Source organism: Buteo buteo, chromosome 10 (genome assembly GCF_964188355.1).
Source record: "Buteo buteo chromosome 10, bButBut1.hap1.1, whole genome shotgun sequence".
Classification (NCBI taxonomy): Eukaryota; Metazoa; Chordata; class Aves; order Accipitriformes; family Accipitridae; genus Buteo; species Buteo buteo.
In genome coordinates this window covers 41,409,358-41,427,535 of record NC_134180.1, presented here as the reverse complement: position 1 = coordinate 41,427,535, position 18,178 = coordinate 41,409,358, and the positions used below count along the sequence as shown (strand labels likewise).

Below are 18,178 nucleotides of genomic sequence, written 5' to 3'. Positions count from 1 at the left end.
AAGCCAGGAACATGATGCAAACCCCATTTTGCTGAAGATTCAGTACTATCACACAGCCTCTGCTCACCAAACATGACAGAGGAGGTATCAGTAACACTGCTGCTTTGCAGATACAGATCTTGAGATGACAGGACATGGCTTCTCATGCAGCGTGTGTTCTGGGTTTGATTTCTGGTCCTATCTACTACCTTCCAGGTTACTGTAACACAAGCAGAATTTTTTCCTCTTTAATCTCTAGAATAAAATATTAGACTAGTATGCGTTTAAAAACATTTTACAGAAGTGCCTGAAAGAAAAAAAGTCTCATTTTATCCCTCAAGAGTTAAACACATGAAGCTAGCATGTTCTGATCACTGAAAGACAACACTGTAAATCAACAGCTCGCAGCAGAGCAGCATATGGGAAATTCAGTCACAGGCATTTGAAATGATAAATCCTGCAGGCAAAGGTTGGTGAATTCATTTACTTATCTTCAACCAAACAGCCATACAATTCAAAGGAATTGGTTCTGTGCTGCTCATTTTTGTACTCGCTCCCAGCCTCTCCTCTTGGCCCTGCTCAAAGCCTTGCGAGAGTCAGAAACCATGCTAAGATCAGAACCAGAGCGGCCCGTGATGCAGAAACACGCGTGCACAGGGCCAAGAGAGAAATCTGAGGAATGCACAGAATCAAGCCCATGAATTTCATAAGCGTTTCACAATTTCCAAGTGCATTTTACCCTGTAAGGCATATTAAGCAAGGACATTTTTCCTCCTATCTTCATGAGACATCGACCTAATTATATTGCTTTTCTAACCTATAAGAATAAATCAGCAAATGTAAGGTGTCTGTCTAAGAGACCCAGCAATTTTTACTTGACTGTGGAGGGTTTTCTGACAATAGTTTATGCGAAGCACAAACAGCATGAAAACTAACAACGCTCCTGTAGCTTACAATGCATGCTGCATACCTTGCAGTTAGGAGCAAACTTGAATATAACACAGTATGTATAAACCTTTGTAAGAAACGTTCTAAAAATTGCTAGACAGAAGCTTCATGATCTGCATGACAAAGTGGGGTGTAGTTAATTATACAAACTAGTTTCTACTTCATATATACACATAACAACATGGGGTTTTTTCCAACCGCTGGGCAAAAATCTTTACGCAATTTTAAATGGATGGCCATTTTAATTCCAAGCAATAAAAAACCACTTACAGCAATTCCCTGGAAAAAAAATGCAAAAAATAAAAAACCCAAGGTTACGAAGTGTCACAACTTGTAATCTCCCCTTGCTAGGACTCGTACATATTTAAATACTTTAATGCTGCTTCAAAGGAGAATGCTTCAAAGCAGAATCAAAGTGGGAACATATTTTAAAGTGACAGATCTAATAATAAATTGCTCTTTCTGCTCTCCACTTCCCTAAGTGTCCTCAACGAAAACATGAATTTATTTACAACTAAAGGGAGCAATCATTTTCTTTTGATGCAGGAGCAGACAGCTTAGAAGTCTGAACAAAATATTCAAACTGCAGTGACTGCAAATGAGCATTCGATGTATTTGCCAATAGTTGCTACATAACCACCTCCGAGAAAGCTGTTCTCAGTTACCAGTGCTCAGTATTGCTTGAGGTTAAGATGTCTAAACCCTTCACAGTCAAGACACGGCTTCATACTCTCAGGGTCAAAGCAACACACAATGCAATTCATACAGCAGGGAAGCTCAGACGCTCCCCCTCCGTATCTCCAAAAATGATAAACATCCACTGCCCTTGTTCCAGCTCTTGTGCTGGTTTGTATAAGACGCTGGGACAGCAGCCCGCCTCCTTGCTGAGCTCGTGCTCTAGAGAACTGTTTATATTTCATCAGTTACATATAAACTGAACAGGGAAGGAATTCATCACTCCTCCCACAAATACTTTTATTGCTTCTAACCTCTCAGGATGAGTTTCTGAGTGAAAATGGGAATTAGATCTGCTTGGAGGTTAAGAATGCCTGTTGCTTGTACCAACATCACTACCAATAGCTCCATATTGAAGAAGAAGAAGCTCTCCTCACTGCAAATGTCACAGGAAGCAAGATCAAAGCAATATATAAGTGGCAAAGACTCTTCAAACTTTAGAAAAGCTCATACCCTTTCAGAATTATTTGATTAGACTGCCATACTTTACTACATTTTACTTCCCTTCTAGTCTAAATAGGACCCCTGGACATTCCCCGTCCTTTCTCACTGACCAGAGAGAAGAAGTTCTGATGCTTTACTCTACCTAACAACTGCACCTCCGATGAAGGGGGAGATGTGCAGCTTAAGCAGAGACAAATACAGTTATTATTGACTAATAATTAACTACCATAACACTTGGCACAAAAGAAGCCTGAAGAGAGCAATATGCAAATATAAATCTAAAGGGATTACTCATTCCATGCTACAGAAAGTAAGCCTGAAGGGAAGTTAAAGTTGTCTGCTATAAGGCTTCAGCTAGGCTGCCCTGCAATGCTGTGCTGTACTTATCAGAAAGCTGTCTCTGGCACATCGGAGGAATGTCACACACAGCTGGAATGGTCTATGAAGCACTCAGAAAGTTATCTTTCTAGAGACGATAACCAGAAGTCACAGCCTCAGCCAAATTCAGGTTTGGTTTTTTTTTCATTTGCTCATCAACCTCAGACTTGTAATTCTTGAATTCAGGTTCCCTGCCTCCCTTTGAGGACATTTTCCATTTTACTCTTCTGCCTCTCAGGTTTGCAACGGTATAAACTCACTGTCATGAAACACTAAGAAAATCCTTCTTGAGTATGCCAATGAGATTCATTACCTGCCTAAAGCAGAGCTTCTTGTCTAAGATAGCGTCCAAACTTCTACCATCAGTGCAAAATCAAGACAAATCCCAAACCAGATCCACTCAGAAGGGCAATTCATCCCAGCACCTAAATGACCTAATTTAGGACAGGATGAACTGAATTGCTCTCTGGAGGTTCCTGACAACTGTTCACTAATCACAGAAGTCCAGATGACTTCTAGATGTCTAAACTAAGGGAGATGAACCTCCTGACAAACTATCTGCAACTACACAGTTCATCAACACTACGAGATCATTTGACAACAGCTTTGTAAGGGGTTGTGGATGCTTTTTGGGAATACAAAGTACACCAAGAACCAGGAGAAAAACTCAATTGCTTGTATGCAGTTGCGTGACACCTTAGTTGGAACAGATCTGCAGACCAAGTGAATGAACAATGTCTGCCCAGTAACCCTTAGGACTCCCACTGCTTGTGACACCAGGGCATAAAGTCCTGCAGATTATTGAAAATTTATATTGTCCACATCCTGCTTGTTAAAAAAAAAAGAGAAAAATCAGGTCAGGATCTCGTATTTTCTCATCTTTGTTTTCTCTCTAGAAGTTCCTTTGTAAAAGGGGAGCTGCAGGAAAGTTGCACACTGAAAAGGCACTTGGGATTTTTCCATCAGCTGGGTCAAGGCAAGACTTTTGTATTGTGCATCTTCTTGAAAAACCTCTCCCACTAACAGCAAGAACAGTCTTGTTCTCCATTTCCCCTCCATCCACTCCTAACCACGTGAGAGCCAAATGCATACAAATATTTTAAATGAACAACTAATGTTCATATAAACTGCAGCTTAGGTCATCAAAGGTTTGAAAGAGCCCAAATTACTTAACTTCCTCAACCTTGCACTTGTTCCCACATGTGTATGACAGCAAGGAGGAAACAGCTCTGAAGAAAACAGGAAAAGTTCAAACTTGCACACACAGTGTCTGGCAAGAGCTTATTTTTAAAGCTTTCCCACATGAAAGAAACTAAACAATCAAAGCAAGTAAAAACAGAGTTTATACTATTAAAATATGACCAATTATGTAAGTTAGAACAGACTTAAAGCAAAAATAATTTATAAAGCATGACAGTATTTGAGACTTTGGCATATAACACACAATGTTACTTATAGAGGCTCTAAAAGAAGAGCAGAAAAAGTCACAGCAATGGAGAATGTTAAACAGCACTGAGAACTGGCCGACCCAGCCACTGCCATCACTTTACCAGTCCTCAGAGTATAAGGATCTCTCTCCTTTGCCCATCACCATAAATAACAAGAGATCAGTCTTTACAATTACTCCTAGAAACAGAAGGAGGGGTTAGGTGACAGAGACTTGTGGGCTTCACTGAGAAGCTACAATCCCATCACCAGAAAGTAATGATAACAGAACGAATGACTGCAGTGTGGGAGGATGACTCTGGACAGCTAACAGATGGTATTTAAATAAGCAAAATCCTACAGTACTTTACTCTTAAAGCATTTCTCATGTTTCATCACAGCACAGGACAATTTTCTTTTAAGGAATGAAGGTATACCAAAGAATGAATCACAGAACTGAACACAATGGGATGATGGTTTGAAATCAGTGGCATTCACTTTGATTCAAGCACTCAAACTATATTTGATCTGCTTATTACACCAACACTGAAGCACCAAAACAGATTAAAGGCAGTTAATTGAGCATGGAAAAAACTCTGAATTTGCTGAATCATAAAATTCTCACTGTAAAAGAGCATTCTGATATAAACTGGATTTCCTACTACAGATGTAAAATCTAATTATATTGTTTTATTATGCATCTTAAAAGGATGGACTTATAATGCATGAACAAAAACCACAACGGATACAAAACCCATTCTATTTTGGGAACGAGGGCACAGAGACTCCTACAAGAACCAAGTCCCTTTCTCTCATTATTACCTGGCTACTTCCTGTTGTTTGGAGACTCGGACGAAGAATTTCAAAAGGCAACTAAGACCTTTACATGCCCTATTGCCACTAACTTCCATTAGTGCTTCCATAGCAAGACTCCTTTATACGCCTCGGAAAGCTGCAGTCAAATTATGATTTATTTCTGATATTCAGAAATCAAAAAGACAACCCGTATTTGCCACAGGAGCTTGGAAGTTAATGCAGCAGCTCTAAGACTTTGAGGTCAGATAAAACGTAACTGGACACTAATCAAAGGAAGCACTTGGAATGAGCCATTTCATCTCAGGAAAATCTTGCCGTGCCTAGGCAATTGGTTTGTTTGTTTGATAAACTGGGTGAGCAGGTTAAATGCCTTCAAATTTGTTACTGTAGAAGGCTACAAAGCACAAGATGCACTGAATCTAAAAAAGAAAAAAAAAATGACACTATAACTGCAAATCTTTTAGATGCTATTACAAGCTCATGTAATTAATGAGACCACTGGGAAACAGTGCTGTGTTAAGACCTGTATTTTGGAATCTGGCCAAAATCAACTGTTTTAAATAATCATCGTCAACTTAATTGAGGAAAAGATGCTCATAAACCAGAGCAAGAAGCCTTCAAATATACGGGGACGTCTATGATTCTCACAACACTTATTGCACTATGTCTCATCAGCAAAAATTTCAGGAAAGGGTGGGAATGCAATTGTAACACTACCTGGGTATAAAAAAAGTGTGAACAGATTTTTATAGCACAGACGGCAAGTTAGGATTTTAGTAAAAAGTTAAAAAGGCTGAGGACACCTTCTATTCTTTATTTTTTCCTAGAAAAAATAAATTTGGGTGCAACAAAGTCCAAGTTATTTAATAATGGTTATTACAGTTCTCACAAAAAGGCTTTTCTGTGCCCAGGAATTTCTGGGTTTCTTTCGTAACTGATTAAAGAGTTTATGGAAACATCCCCCTGCCCTGCACATGAACCAAAACACCAGAAATAGGAAAACCTTGATGCTGTTTCCTGCTTCAAAGTGAAAAGCAGCATGCTTATCGCTGAGCATCCTTCATCTGAGGAAAAGAAGGCCTCGGCATATCAAAGCAGGCACTTTTTGGTAATAGCCCAAGAGTTCCGCCAGTTTTGATTTTATGTCCCAGGTCAGCTCAGTCAGGCATGCAGGAACTTTTTAGGCTGCAAAATGACGTGTTTCTGGAAAACTATAACTTACTCAGGCCTTTCACTGGTGAAATTAGAATGTTAATAACTTCATGTACATGAAGACCAAATCCATTTCTCTCATAACTCCTGCAGCACATGTTATTTTGCTACGGTGAGCTGTGGCCTCTTCTTACTGTGTGCTGCAGAATGTGTTTGGCTATGTTATGCTACACGCCTTCTACCTTTAAAAGAAGTTGCACCGGTAACAGCGCTCAGGAGGAGGAAAGTAGTATTTCTGTTGCAGCTGGCTCCTCCTCATTTTCAAAGCATAACAAATGTAACGGTATCCTGCTCTTTCCACATCATTAGAGCCCAGAGGAATACATCTGAAATCAGCCAAGCAGCAAACCTACCAGAAGAGCTGAGTCTTCTACACTCAGCGCTTTGTTCTCAGCTGGAAAAGCTATTGCACATGCACGCACAAGAGACGAATGGAGATTCAAGATGTCCATTGCTGCTCTTAGTTACTACAGCTGGCACCACAATTCATTAAGTAGTGGCATTTCAATACCCTCATTTTATATTATAGTTTTTAAATAAATTGATAAAGCAAGAAGAAACATCTTCTACCAAACTGCACCACAGACAAGACTTGTGGGACCAGCACAGTCTTTTGGTTCATGTTCTCAGTCAATCATATCCACTGGTTTTGTGGTCTAAGGTGTAGGAATGGGAAGCACCAAGATAGAATGGGCTCATGGAATACAGTATGCATGAGAAAAAGAAAATAATTCTCATTTCTCCTCAAAATTCACCTTTAAGAGAGACAGTCTAATTTAGCTTTGCTAAAATTTAGAAACACCCCTCTTACTATGAGTAGTTGACAATACACCCAAAAAAAGGAGACATTAGTTTTCTCCCGCGTTAGAGCCAGTACTCTAGTTACTATAACGTCATTCTCTCAGTGGAAGAATTTCTTTTCATCGCTGTTTGAATGGCTGCTCAGGTCAAGCAAGCAGACCCATCAGTTGTCAGTGTACTCTCTAAGGCAAGGCAGAGAGCAGTGGCAAGGTGCATGCTCTTGGAAAGTGTGAAGATAAAAGTTTACAACCTCAGCAGTATCATTTAAAAATAGAAACCTTTTTTAAAAAAAACCATTAAATTCTAGAGACAGAAACAAGAATTATTCAATGGTATTTCCAATATCTATTGATTATGATCATTAAGACAACTGTTTGCCTTGAAATCCACTTCTAAACAGACAATCTGAGAAGGGGAATTATGGCTAAAAACTTACATGGCCTTTACGTCTTAAACACGATACAAAATATGCACCGAGGATTTCCAATCCATGGGCGACTGGAGCCAACACGCAGCCTTTGTTGCGCCTCTGCGGAGCGAAGTGCTCTGCAGCCAGCTGCGGTGCTCAGTGCAGCAAGACAGGTCGCAAGAAGCTCACACTCTCCGTGCTGCCTGACAGCACTAAACCCAGCCCTGGGTTTTGGTTTCATAAGTTGTGGTTCTGCCTCTGGAGCTTCCAACCAGACACATTTTCCACATGCAATTAAGTAATGGTGAGTGAGTTGTTGTACATGACGTTTAATTTTCAATAGCTGGGGAAAGTAACATGGGAGCTGCAGGCAAGATCATTAATCTCCTCCAGATCCTCTGTGCTGCCAAGTATAGCAACTCATTCTTCACTGCACTAATGCTGCTCTTCCATCATTTCTGTGTATGCTGTACCAGACAGAGCCGTGCGAGTAAATGTACACATTTATATGCATTCACCCACAGATTATTACATTGCTCACAGGTAAGCTGCGTATGAGCAAAGAATATAAAACAATTTCAAGTATGATGTGTATGTTGGTGGGAAGACCACGTTATAAAATGGCATAGGGATAAGTGCCCAACGAAAGTCACGGCTGGAATAGATGCATTTATGAAATTCCAATATATTCAAGCATATACGAGTTCTGGGAAAGAGGCAGCTTCTTCTCAGACCTCCTGCCCAGGGTCATAAGAGTAACACTTCCTGAACTACTGAGTGAATGCATGGATGTGTCCTTAATTCACATACAAAGGGAAAAATTTTCATGCTTGGAGTAAAAGAAAAGATGCCCAGATGTAATTCATATGCAGATGAAAGGTTGTTTTATCATATTGCCTCCTACAGAAGCCACCTCAGTGCTCCTTGTCAAAGTCAAGCTTCCCCTGCTGTACAAATAAGCCCTAGTTCACTTTTTAAATCTTCTTTTGATGCCCATGCTCCATGTACTTCACCCACACTTGCCTGCTCCTCTCACAGCAGCTCCCCCTCCAGCCCCACGTCTCTGCACCATTTTCACTCCCTGCTGGCAGTCTGGGCGAAGCAAGCTGCCCGCCCCATCTTTGTGCTGGCAGGACCAACCTAAGGCACTTTAGTGAGAAGCAGCTCTTAGCAGGGCGCTCTCAAGCCCAAGAGGGACAGACAGCTCAAGTCTTCAGCAGACACACCTAAAATAGGCATTCAATTACATTAGATCTTTTTTTTTTTTTACATTATTAAGGAGAACTCTTCGACTGTTCTGAGAATAGTCAAGGAAAAGGTTTATTTCACTTCAAAGAGAACTAAGCAAATTCAGCATTTTCAAAACAAGATAAATATGTAAACGTGTAATGTAATAGGCTAAAGTGCAAACAAATGTTTTGATGAGAACTGTTCTTACCGTATGAAAACGAGCTTGACCTTTGATGGGGCAGTCTTAATGATTGCAGAAGCATTCTGATGACTTCTTCCATATAATATCTGATTGTTTATCTGTTAAAAGAAAATGAAGATTTTCATGTAAGTGGACAGGTATGCATTGTTTTAATTTATACCACCAAGACTTCCAAATCTATTGTGGAATAAAGAGATAAGACTTAAAGAAAATGCAGTCTGCAAAATATAAATCGCCTAACTTTTGAGGTTCTCGCAGACAGGAATACCAACGTTGCACTGATAGATATACCTCTCTGTACAGGGTTGTAGAGGCAGAAATACCAGGGCTGAGGCACTAAAAGCCTCTTTCAGGCACAGCTGTGCTGCAGAAAGACTTCACATAATAAGCACATCGGGGGAGATGGGCACTGCTCAGCTTGGCCTTGGACTGCCCAAGGCTGCCGCCCATTCCCTCGGCCAACTACTGGATGAGGATGGTGAGTAGTCTGCAACTCAGCAGCAACACTTTAACCATTTCTCATCAGCTTTCTTATCATGCCTTTTGAAAGGAAAAATCCTAATTTGATTTTAAGAACATCCTCCTTCTCATACCGATTCCATGACGGATCACAGAATTGCAGCCTTAGAACGGATTTTAAAATACTACATTTTCAACATCTTAGACTCCAATTTATCAAAGAAAAAATACTGTATTAATAGCAAAACATTCCAAGTTTTATTCTAGACCAATACAAAACAGGAACCAATGCAGAGCTAATTTATAGTCTTATTAGTAAGCCACAAATGAGAAAAATCTTTTTACTCTTTTTCACAGATCCATAGAATGGATTTTAAGTATTGTTCCCAGATTTTTGGAAAACAGCTTGACCTGAGAAGAATCATATAGATACGACAACAGCACAGATTTTGAGACAGACACTCCTATACCTTACCTACAGACAACTGGCAGTTTAGGATCACTTGCTGTTAAGGTTGTGCTGACTCCTCAGTTCCACTGAAAGAAACAGAACTGATACCCAGGGAGAAAAAGGACAATTTAAGGACATGCCACATCACTTCTGCTGTGATGGATCAAACACTTAAGCACAGCAACAGACACCAAGCACTACGTTGGACACTTTTGCTGCGTGCAAGCAAATGAATGCTGCAGTTTTCAGAGGGAAATAGCTTGGCTTTGATACAGATTGTGTTTCAGGACTTTTCATTCTGTAGGAACTAGAAGTCTTTTCCCAGTTTGAGGCAAATAAGATGCTTACTGTCTCCCAGTGCCATGCTCAGCAAGTGGGACTTCAACAAGCACAACAGCATCTCTGAGATGAATATAGTAGTTACTTCCAAGCCAACCAAAAGCATACTTAGTATCATACCGCAAAAATAACCTGCAGTGTAAAAATGGAATATTTAAAGCATTTCATTCATTTCACAGGCACAGGACTTGTGTTTAACACCTTGCTCCACCTCAGTCTGCCCACAATGACCTGGGTTTCTTGGGCTTCAGCTCCCCTTCGTCAATGCCTCCCACCTCAGAGGTATCCTAAGAGGATGCTCGCCTTTCAGCTCAGGCATTGCACAAACTGCAGTCATGAAGATCACATGCAGAACATATGGTAGATATGAATACCGCAATAAATTTAAAGAAAGTAAAAGCTGAGCTGAGTATGATGGGACAAACCCCACTATGTCAAGAAGGTTAACAAAACCCTTGAGCAGTTTCTTAGTTGTACCCTAAAGATTTTCAGATTTACAACTAAGCTGAAGCGAACACTCAGCAAGGTGGTGAAGGAAAGCATCCTCCCCTGACAGCAGGGAACAGGACTACCAGAGCTGTCTTCCTTCAGCTTCGACAATTTAGACTGGAATAAACATCAAGATAACAACGATCTGTGGAAGAATGATTATTTACCTACACCTGAATACCTGTAAACATAAACATGGAAACTAATTCAAAGCTACATTTAACATCTTGTATTTTGCCCAAAAAAGAAGGCAAAACTTTAAAGATGAAGGAAAAAAATTTGAAATTAATAGTATTTGGATCCACGATGTTAGTTCAGGTTCATGGTTCAGCTCGTCTCGTGTCTTGCTGTCTAAGCATCAGAGGATTCCAAGCGTGCAGAATAATCTGTTATTTAACTCTGTCAAAATTCTCACTCCAAGCATCTTGATTAGATTAATGCACCTCTTTGGGGCTGGAGTGTTCATACACCCTTCCAAAGTGAGCAGCCAGCTTCGTTTCAATACTGCGATTTTTTCCTCCCACTCTTAATTTACAACGTAATATTTACATTTACATTTGATATACCAATGCTGTTTAAAACAATAATGATAATAGAGCCCAGGAACAATTTACCAGTAATCATAGAAGGGCTTTTTGCTACTCAAAATGTTTGTATTGGATTTTGGTTTTGTATTCCTAGAAGACTTTTTCATTCAAACAAGAAACAACCGGCCAAGTCTTACAGCCTTGCACCATACAGCCTATTCAGTCATATTGGCAACTTCACAATACTCCCGTCTTATTTTCCATGGGTCAAAACAACATGCAAGTTCATCAGTTAAACAAGGACAATGCAAGGACAAGAATAAAACCTCTAACGCTTGATTATTCATTAAGATTGAAATGCAAACCATTTACCTGCCAAGTTGCTCACTGTACAAAGAGAGACCCAAGGAAGGTCTACAAGAGTCTGAGCTGGCATGAAACGATCAGCACTGAGGAAATAGCATCACGCCAGCATTTGTAAGGGTTTAATATGGTGCTGTCTGCAACTGCCATGGTTGCAAATGTAGGGCGAGAAGCAATATCCTACGCCACGCTTTGTTACTGAAAGATAAATTATAAAACCAGTGGCAAAAATTAATGCTCAGTTGCATTCTGGCTTCAAGCTAGACTTGAAACTTCCAGAAAGTTTGTTGACTTAATTTCTCTAAGTTCAGAAATAAATTATTCACTGGGAATCCTGTATGCTTTACAAATTGTTTGGATTTAGTTAAATTACTACCAATTTTTCGAAACAGCAGACTTCTTAGATTAAAATTTATAGTCTTTACTCTGGCTAAATTATTCCTATTCACTAGATGTATCAAATAGTCCAAAATTTAATTAGCTGTGAGCTGGGTCTGTAAGTTATAATTATTTAATTACACCAAAATGAAAGGATAATCAAAGTAATATATCTCCACAAGGTTTTGGACTGTCCCACATAGTTATTACAGCCAGTATTAATTTTTCTCTTTTTTTTTTTTTAAAAAAAAGGTCACTTTCTTTTGCAAAGTAAATTAATGTTCCGTCAGCTTCAGATACCACAGTGACGAGCAAAGCACAAAAGCCTACTTAAATTAAAAAAAAATAAAAAAAAAAATCTAGGATTTCATAAGCAACGCTATTTTAAATCTTTCAAATTAAATAAAGTAACACGTCAGATTAACCAAATAGTACTCTGGGAGTCAAAGCCTATGAATCTGTGCTTTATTTTTTTCATTAGAGATTAGAAAAGAAAAACAAAGCTTTGACTAAGCAAAAGAAATAAACTGATCTAAATCAACCTCAACTCTTCTTTAAATGTCTCTTTACATAACTTCTTGGAAAGACAGCAGAGAACAGAGAAAGATAAAAACAAAAACATGCTACATGTATGAGGTCAGGTCACCACACTTAAGTTCAATCTTTAATATAAACCTACACTGCTTTATGGCAGATTTTATCACATATCCCAAATGTACTGTTGCCTTCACCTACAAAGTTTTGTTTTACAGTTTCATACGCTGAAGTAGCAGAAAGTACAAACTCACGGAAATCTGAACTCTTAATTTAAGAAAAAAAAATTTAAAGAGTTGTTTGCTTCTCAAACTTTAATTTGCAGAAGAGAAACATTAGATATGGATATTTTTTTTAAAAAGAGCACTGTTTTTACTATGTGGCAGTAATGGAAATCCATAAAATTAGTATCATCTGATTTTTATGAAAATCAAGTTAAATAATACCCCAAAGCTAGTAAAAGAACTGGCACAGCTTTCTATAATAATTATTTCTTTGTACCAGTGCATTAGGTTCCTTCAAACCACAGGAATTGTAGCATTTCCAGATACAACCAGACTCTGAAACAATGGGAAAAGTTTCAAAAACTTTTCGATGAGTCAAATTATATAGACTGAAACCCCATGAAATACACCAAACCCCCAAATAATAAAGCAGGAGGCAAACACTGGAAAGAAAAAAATAATTAATTAGAATGTGAATTCTTCTTTCCTCACCAAATTTCTTGCCCGGAACACATTCAAACATGTGCATCGTCTAAAGTGATCAACAGACCATAACCTCCACAAAGACAGAAAATCTCCTGCCCCGCACTGCAGTTCAGCTTTGCCGTTGGCTTGGCAGGCAGCTGAACCCTGCGGTTCCCCACCTGGAGAGCGCAGAGAGAGAGACAGGAGGACAGAAAACCGCAGGTTGCCTGTGCCCTCGTGCACAACCAGCTTTCCAATTACACCTTTATCTGATTTGCAGCTTTAAAAACCACCACCCAACACTAACCCTAATTGGTACCTGTATACAAAGTACATGAAAAAAGTATTTGTATCCTCCTATGAAAAGACCAGAAGGACGCTATCCCTCAACATTACCTTCAGTAAATGAATCTAAGAAGAACAGAAGCTATGACTATTGTGTTTAAATAGGAATAAAAAAAAAACCAACCAGAGTTAATCATTCAAGATGACTCTTCTCATGTGAAAACCTCACTGTCTTTCTACATTCAAGTTACTGTCCCTCTTGAGGGATAGAACCTCTTGTCTAATCCAAAGTAACTGTCTTGACACAGGAGAAACATAACAATCCCACAACAAATAAACCAAGAATAAAATGCCAGTCCCCCACATTCTAAAACAGAAGTGGCATTGTGAATTTGGGTGGGTAGTTCATTTACGTGGGCAAAATACTGATGTATCTGCTATATTATTACAGCATAACATATTTGTCTAAGAATCTTAAAATAAAATAGCAATAAAAGTACATTTAGCACAAAAGTCCTCTGGCTTTGAGCTATGACAAAAGTGGCATAAAAAAAAGAAAAAAAAAATTGCCTCTCATGCAACAGTCCAGAATGAAAACCAGGCAAATTTGTCCAGCAATTCTTGACTATGAACACTAGCTTTCACTCTTTCAAGAAGTGCCGTGGCCTCCTAGAGCAAAACATCCAAACGAGCAGTTTTCTTCCACCTCCTGGCTCATTTTCAGCAAGATAAGCAGGGACATGAAGATGGCAGAAAATCCCAACATCAGTAATTTAGCATAACAGGGCTCTGAACAGCTTGGTTTATTAATAGAACACAGTCGACTCTTATAGAGAGATGATAATAACAGGGTGGATTATTCAGTGTGAATAAAACCTACCAACAGGACAGACCCATGCAGAGTTCACGAGCAGCAGGGCTTAACAGCACAGGTACAGCACCACGTGAACGTGCTGCGGGCCATGCTGGGCACAATCAGCCACGGGACTAAGCCCAAACTAATAAGATACGAAGCAGTGCAGACACCTGCACTAAAACAGCAAGAGTGCAAGGCAGGAGCACCACAGATGGTTTCTTTGCTTGGAAAAAGAACTGAAAAGCAGAACTTGTGTCATGTAAAAAATACATTCTTTTGCACAGGGACCAAATTCTGACCCAAGTAATTTTCCTCCATGTATGAAAGTAGGATGAAAGGACCCTCTCCCTCAAAAAGTTGTTTTCTCCAGCAACGTATCCATCCAAAACACATCACAGAAGATGTATTAAAAAAATAAGGATTACATACAATTTTTAATGTGACCTGCATTTCACTCAGTGTATAGGCTGGATTGACTTTGAAAACGAGCCAGGATCACGCCCCCAAAAGACTACTGTTGTTTGCAGAAGCTAAAAGTGAGATGATATTTCATTAATTCAGTGACAAAAGATTTTATGAATAAGAAGCTGAGGCAGTCTGGCAGTATGCCACATCCTTCAATTGAATCCAATCAAACCCCAGTTCAAAAGAAAAACGAAGAGGTAATATCTATCTCTCTATCTATAGCTCTCTCTATATCTCCATCCCATTAACCTTAACCCCATCAACAGCCATGGGGAATTATCTGCACACACTGCAGTTGCATCCACTGTTTTAATGGAGCAACACTAAGCAACAGGATTCACTGGGGCAACCCAGGACAGCGCAGAAATGCTAGAGCCTTCCTAAGATGTCAATCCCTTCTCTTGCCGATACGCTCTAGTATCCAAAACTGATGCGTAATTGAAGATGCAGATGCAAATATAGGCAGTTAGGTGAGGGTTGAGGGTGGTCTATTTGCTAATGAACAGATGAGAATACCAGGAAAAATGACCTCAGATACTTATGAATGAAGTGGTTGCAAAGTCCAATACCTTTTTTCCTATAGAATAACTACGTATTTGACCAGTGGGCAATGGCCAGCAGCTCAGTCTGCAGGTAGAGCAATTTAATACCTACATGCAGTGAAGCACTACCCAAAGGAAGAGAAGTTGCTTCATCGGTAAAGATTGTCCATCCAGGCGTCTGAATGAGGGAAGGATACCATGGGAGAGATAAAATGCTTCTGCGACCAACAACGATACTCACGGTCTTTAATTTCATGTCTTCAACTGGAGAAAACCAAATAGTCTGGATTCTGTCACTTCCTCACTTCTGAACACTTGCATTTGCCATTAATGCTCTTTTAATGCATTTTGTTCTAAAAGACACAGCAAGTAAAGCTGGTTGACCAACTTGACCTCTGCATCACTGGCATGGAAGTAGCATGAAATCATACTGGAGATATTCAAAAGCCATCTGGACAGTCCTGGGCACCTGGCTTGAGATGGCCCTGCTTGAGCAAGGGGAGTTGGACCAGAAGACCGCCGGAGGTCCCTTCCAGGCCCAACCATTCTGTGATATTCCTACCTCAGTGACCCATATACTTCTTGGGTATGAGGATTCCTAACGGTTACTGAAATAGTTATTGAACCTAATGGTTATTAAGAAAAACCCCGCCAGTGTAAATGCCCATTAATTCCATTTCAGTGCTATTTGCATAACACTGAAATGCTTTTAAAAGACAAAAACCAGGGCTGTGAATAATTGACCACTGGTGTGAACATGAGACGTCTGTACATGCCTAATGCACAACCCATTCCTTTGTAATACAGGATGTTTTGACACTGGATACATACTCACTGGGGACCAGAATGAGATCACCACATCCTTTCATGTAAGTAATCGCACTTCTGCCCACTGGTGACACACCTTTAATTTGATTGCAAAGGTAAACAAGGGAGGTAGTTATTAAAGTCTCTTTGAACTTCAGTTTATTTGAAGTTTAGCATTTTTGAGATGGGGAACATCACTTTCCTTCCACTGAGGAAAAAAAAATCATTTTATCTCCAACTTGACAGGGAGAGGAAGTAGGGCAACACCACCACTTTGGAAAATGCTACTTATAACATGGCTTATGCAGGCAAATCCCAGGCCTTGAGATAGATGTGATTAATCACAGATGGTGCATCTTTCAAGTACTGCTAGCAATACTTAACATTAGATCAAACAAACACTGCAAGGAGTAACTCGTGAGATATAAGAAAACTTCAGTGGATCCTTCTTTGTGGGAAAGTATTGATGCAAAAGGCTCTACCTTTCCTCTACCAGGAACTACCTGGTCTACGATATGCACAGAGGAAAACAGTATCATGAGTCCTTCCAACTGGTATACACCCAAAATTCGACAATTTTAATTTTTTTACCATTAGAATTTGGTACCAGAGACAGAATGAACACAAATTTGAAGGAGAAAGTAATTTTCCTACCCTACTCCAGTATGGTATAAACCTTCATACCATTTATCACACTTAAAAAGAAAATAATAAACTTCAGATGGTGGTATTATTATAGCAAAACAAGTCCTTCTTGTACTATGTGTATTGAAAACCCATAATTACAGAACTGTTAGACAATGACAAATGCTCAGACAATTCTGAGTACTTCCAAGGTATCTCCAGGCAGTCAAATTGCTCTTTCACAAGTCAAGAAATGTGAGAAAATAGGTGGTTCTGATGGCACAGAGAGTTGCTGAAAGATCAAAAAATCACCACCCATGGAGAGCAGTAGGTCAGCATATACCCGCTCTTCAGTGAATGCTTCTCTCTAAAGGAAAGATCCCCAGGGATGGCTGATTTTTTTAAACTGCTGAAGCAATCATGTGGGGAACCACTGCAGGTACTGCAGCGAAGTGTCACTTTGCAATAGCCAAAAATCAGATGAAGTGTAGGAAATCTGCGTTTTCAACCTGAAGGTGAAGCAAGGAGATAGGAGAAAAAGTGAAGACAAAATACTCTACTTGCTAACGAGCTCTCTTGCCTTGTGGGTGAACTTGTGCCAGACACGACTAAAGAAAATAAGTATTTTAAGTTACAACAGATCAAAACAGATTACAGCATGAAATTTATTTTCAGGATGGGGAATATCCCTGTCATCTGTAAAAACACATATGGTAACTTTGAGGGGGTTTTGTTTTTTTTCTAATGTAAGGTGTGAATTTCCCTGTAAAACCACATATGCGCTACAAGGATAGATTTACTGTCCCCTTCCCGCCTTTCAACAGTCCCTCCCTAAGCATAGCTTGTGAACATGCTGAGAGCACAGACTTCACTGACAAGACATTAGTTTTCACAGGCCAGTGATTTTTGTTTCACTGAAAACACATTTACCTGCCAAAGGCCAAGTTCTCAGTTGGCATAAATCAGTGCAGCTCCTTGCCTCAGCCACCTAATTCCATTTGCAGGCTTTATTTAAGCTTCAAATGATAGCTTCACATATGCCTCTCCCTCTCTCCATATGAACCCTGCTTCGTAGTTAAAGGAAACACTTACCTCTAGAAGTTCATCGCCAATATGCATCCTCCCATCTCGTCCTGCAGGTCCATCTGGATTGATACCAACTACAAAGATGCTCATACGAGAGCGGTCCTTGTTGCCAGCGAGACTCAGTCCGAGCCCATTTTTGTCTTTCTCAAGCTCAATAATGTGCAACTCTCCTGGTAGATCAGCATATCTTTGCCTGATTTTTTCTAGAAAGATCAAACATATAATGAGTTATAATATAAAATAACTTACATGCAGATGTTGAAGAACACATACAAATATGCTAGAAATTGATGGCTTCTCAGCATTTAGTCTTCGTCTTTCCAGCACAGACTCTAAAATATCATTTGCTGTGCCTGTATCACTCGCACAGCAAAATGCAGCATCAGCTGCAAATACTATTCACATTAAAACTGCGCTGTTTTAATTATTTTTACAACAGGCTGTTTCTAAACCAAAAATTTTTTGAAAGGAGGATAAACAAGGGAATTCCAGAGGCACCTCAATCTTACCTTACAAGAACCATCAATTTCAGGAAACTCTCATAAAGTTAGAGCTGGTTAATTAACCACTGTGGGAAACTGAAATGCTTACATTGCAAACATACTGCAAACTCACATCTCAAGGTAGAATCTTTTACTTTTGCTTCTTTCTGGTGACTCAGGAATATGCTTACCATGCTGTGCTTAACATTATGTGCTACTGTGC

General features: G+C 39.6%; 1 protein-coding gene across 2 annotated transcripts in view; it reads right to left on the bottom strand.

The window, feature by feature from the left end:
* The window catches only part of PATJ (PATJ crumbs cell polarity complex component), a 156,322-nt gene that overhangs the window by 45,502 nt on the left and 92,642 nt on the right, over nt 1–18,178 (bottom strand). For both annotated transcript variants that reach the window (XM_075037253.1, XM_075037254.1), the window contains 2 exons: nt 17,480–17,676; nt 8,586–8,677 (listed from right to left, as the gene is read on the bottom strand). In XM_075037253.1, coding sequence (XP_074893354.1) covers nt 8,586–8,677; nt 17,480–17,676 — 289 coding nt within the window. The remainder of the gene's footprint in view (nt 1–8,585; nt 8,678–17,479; nt 17,677–18,178) is intronic.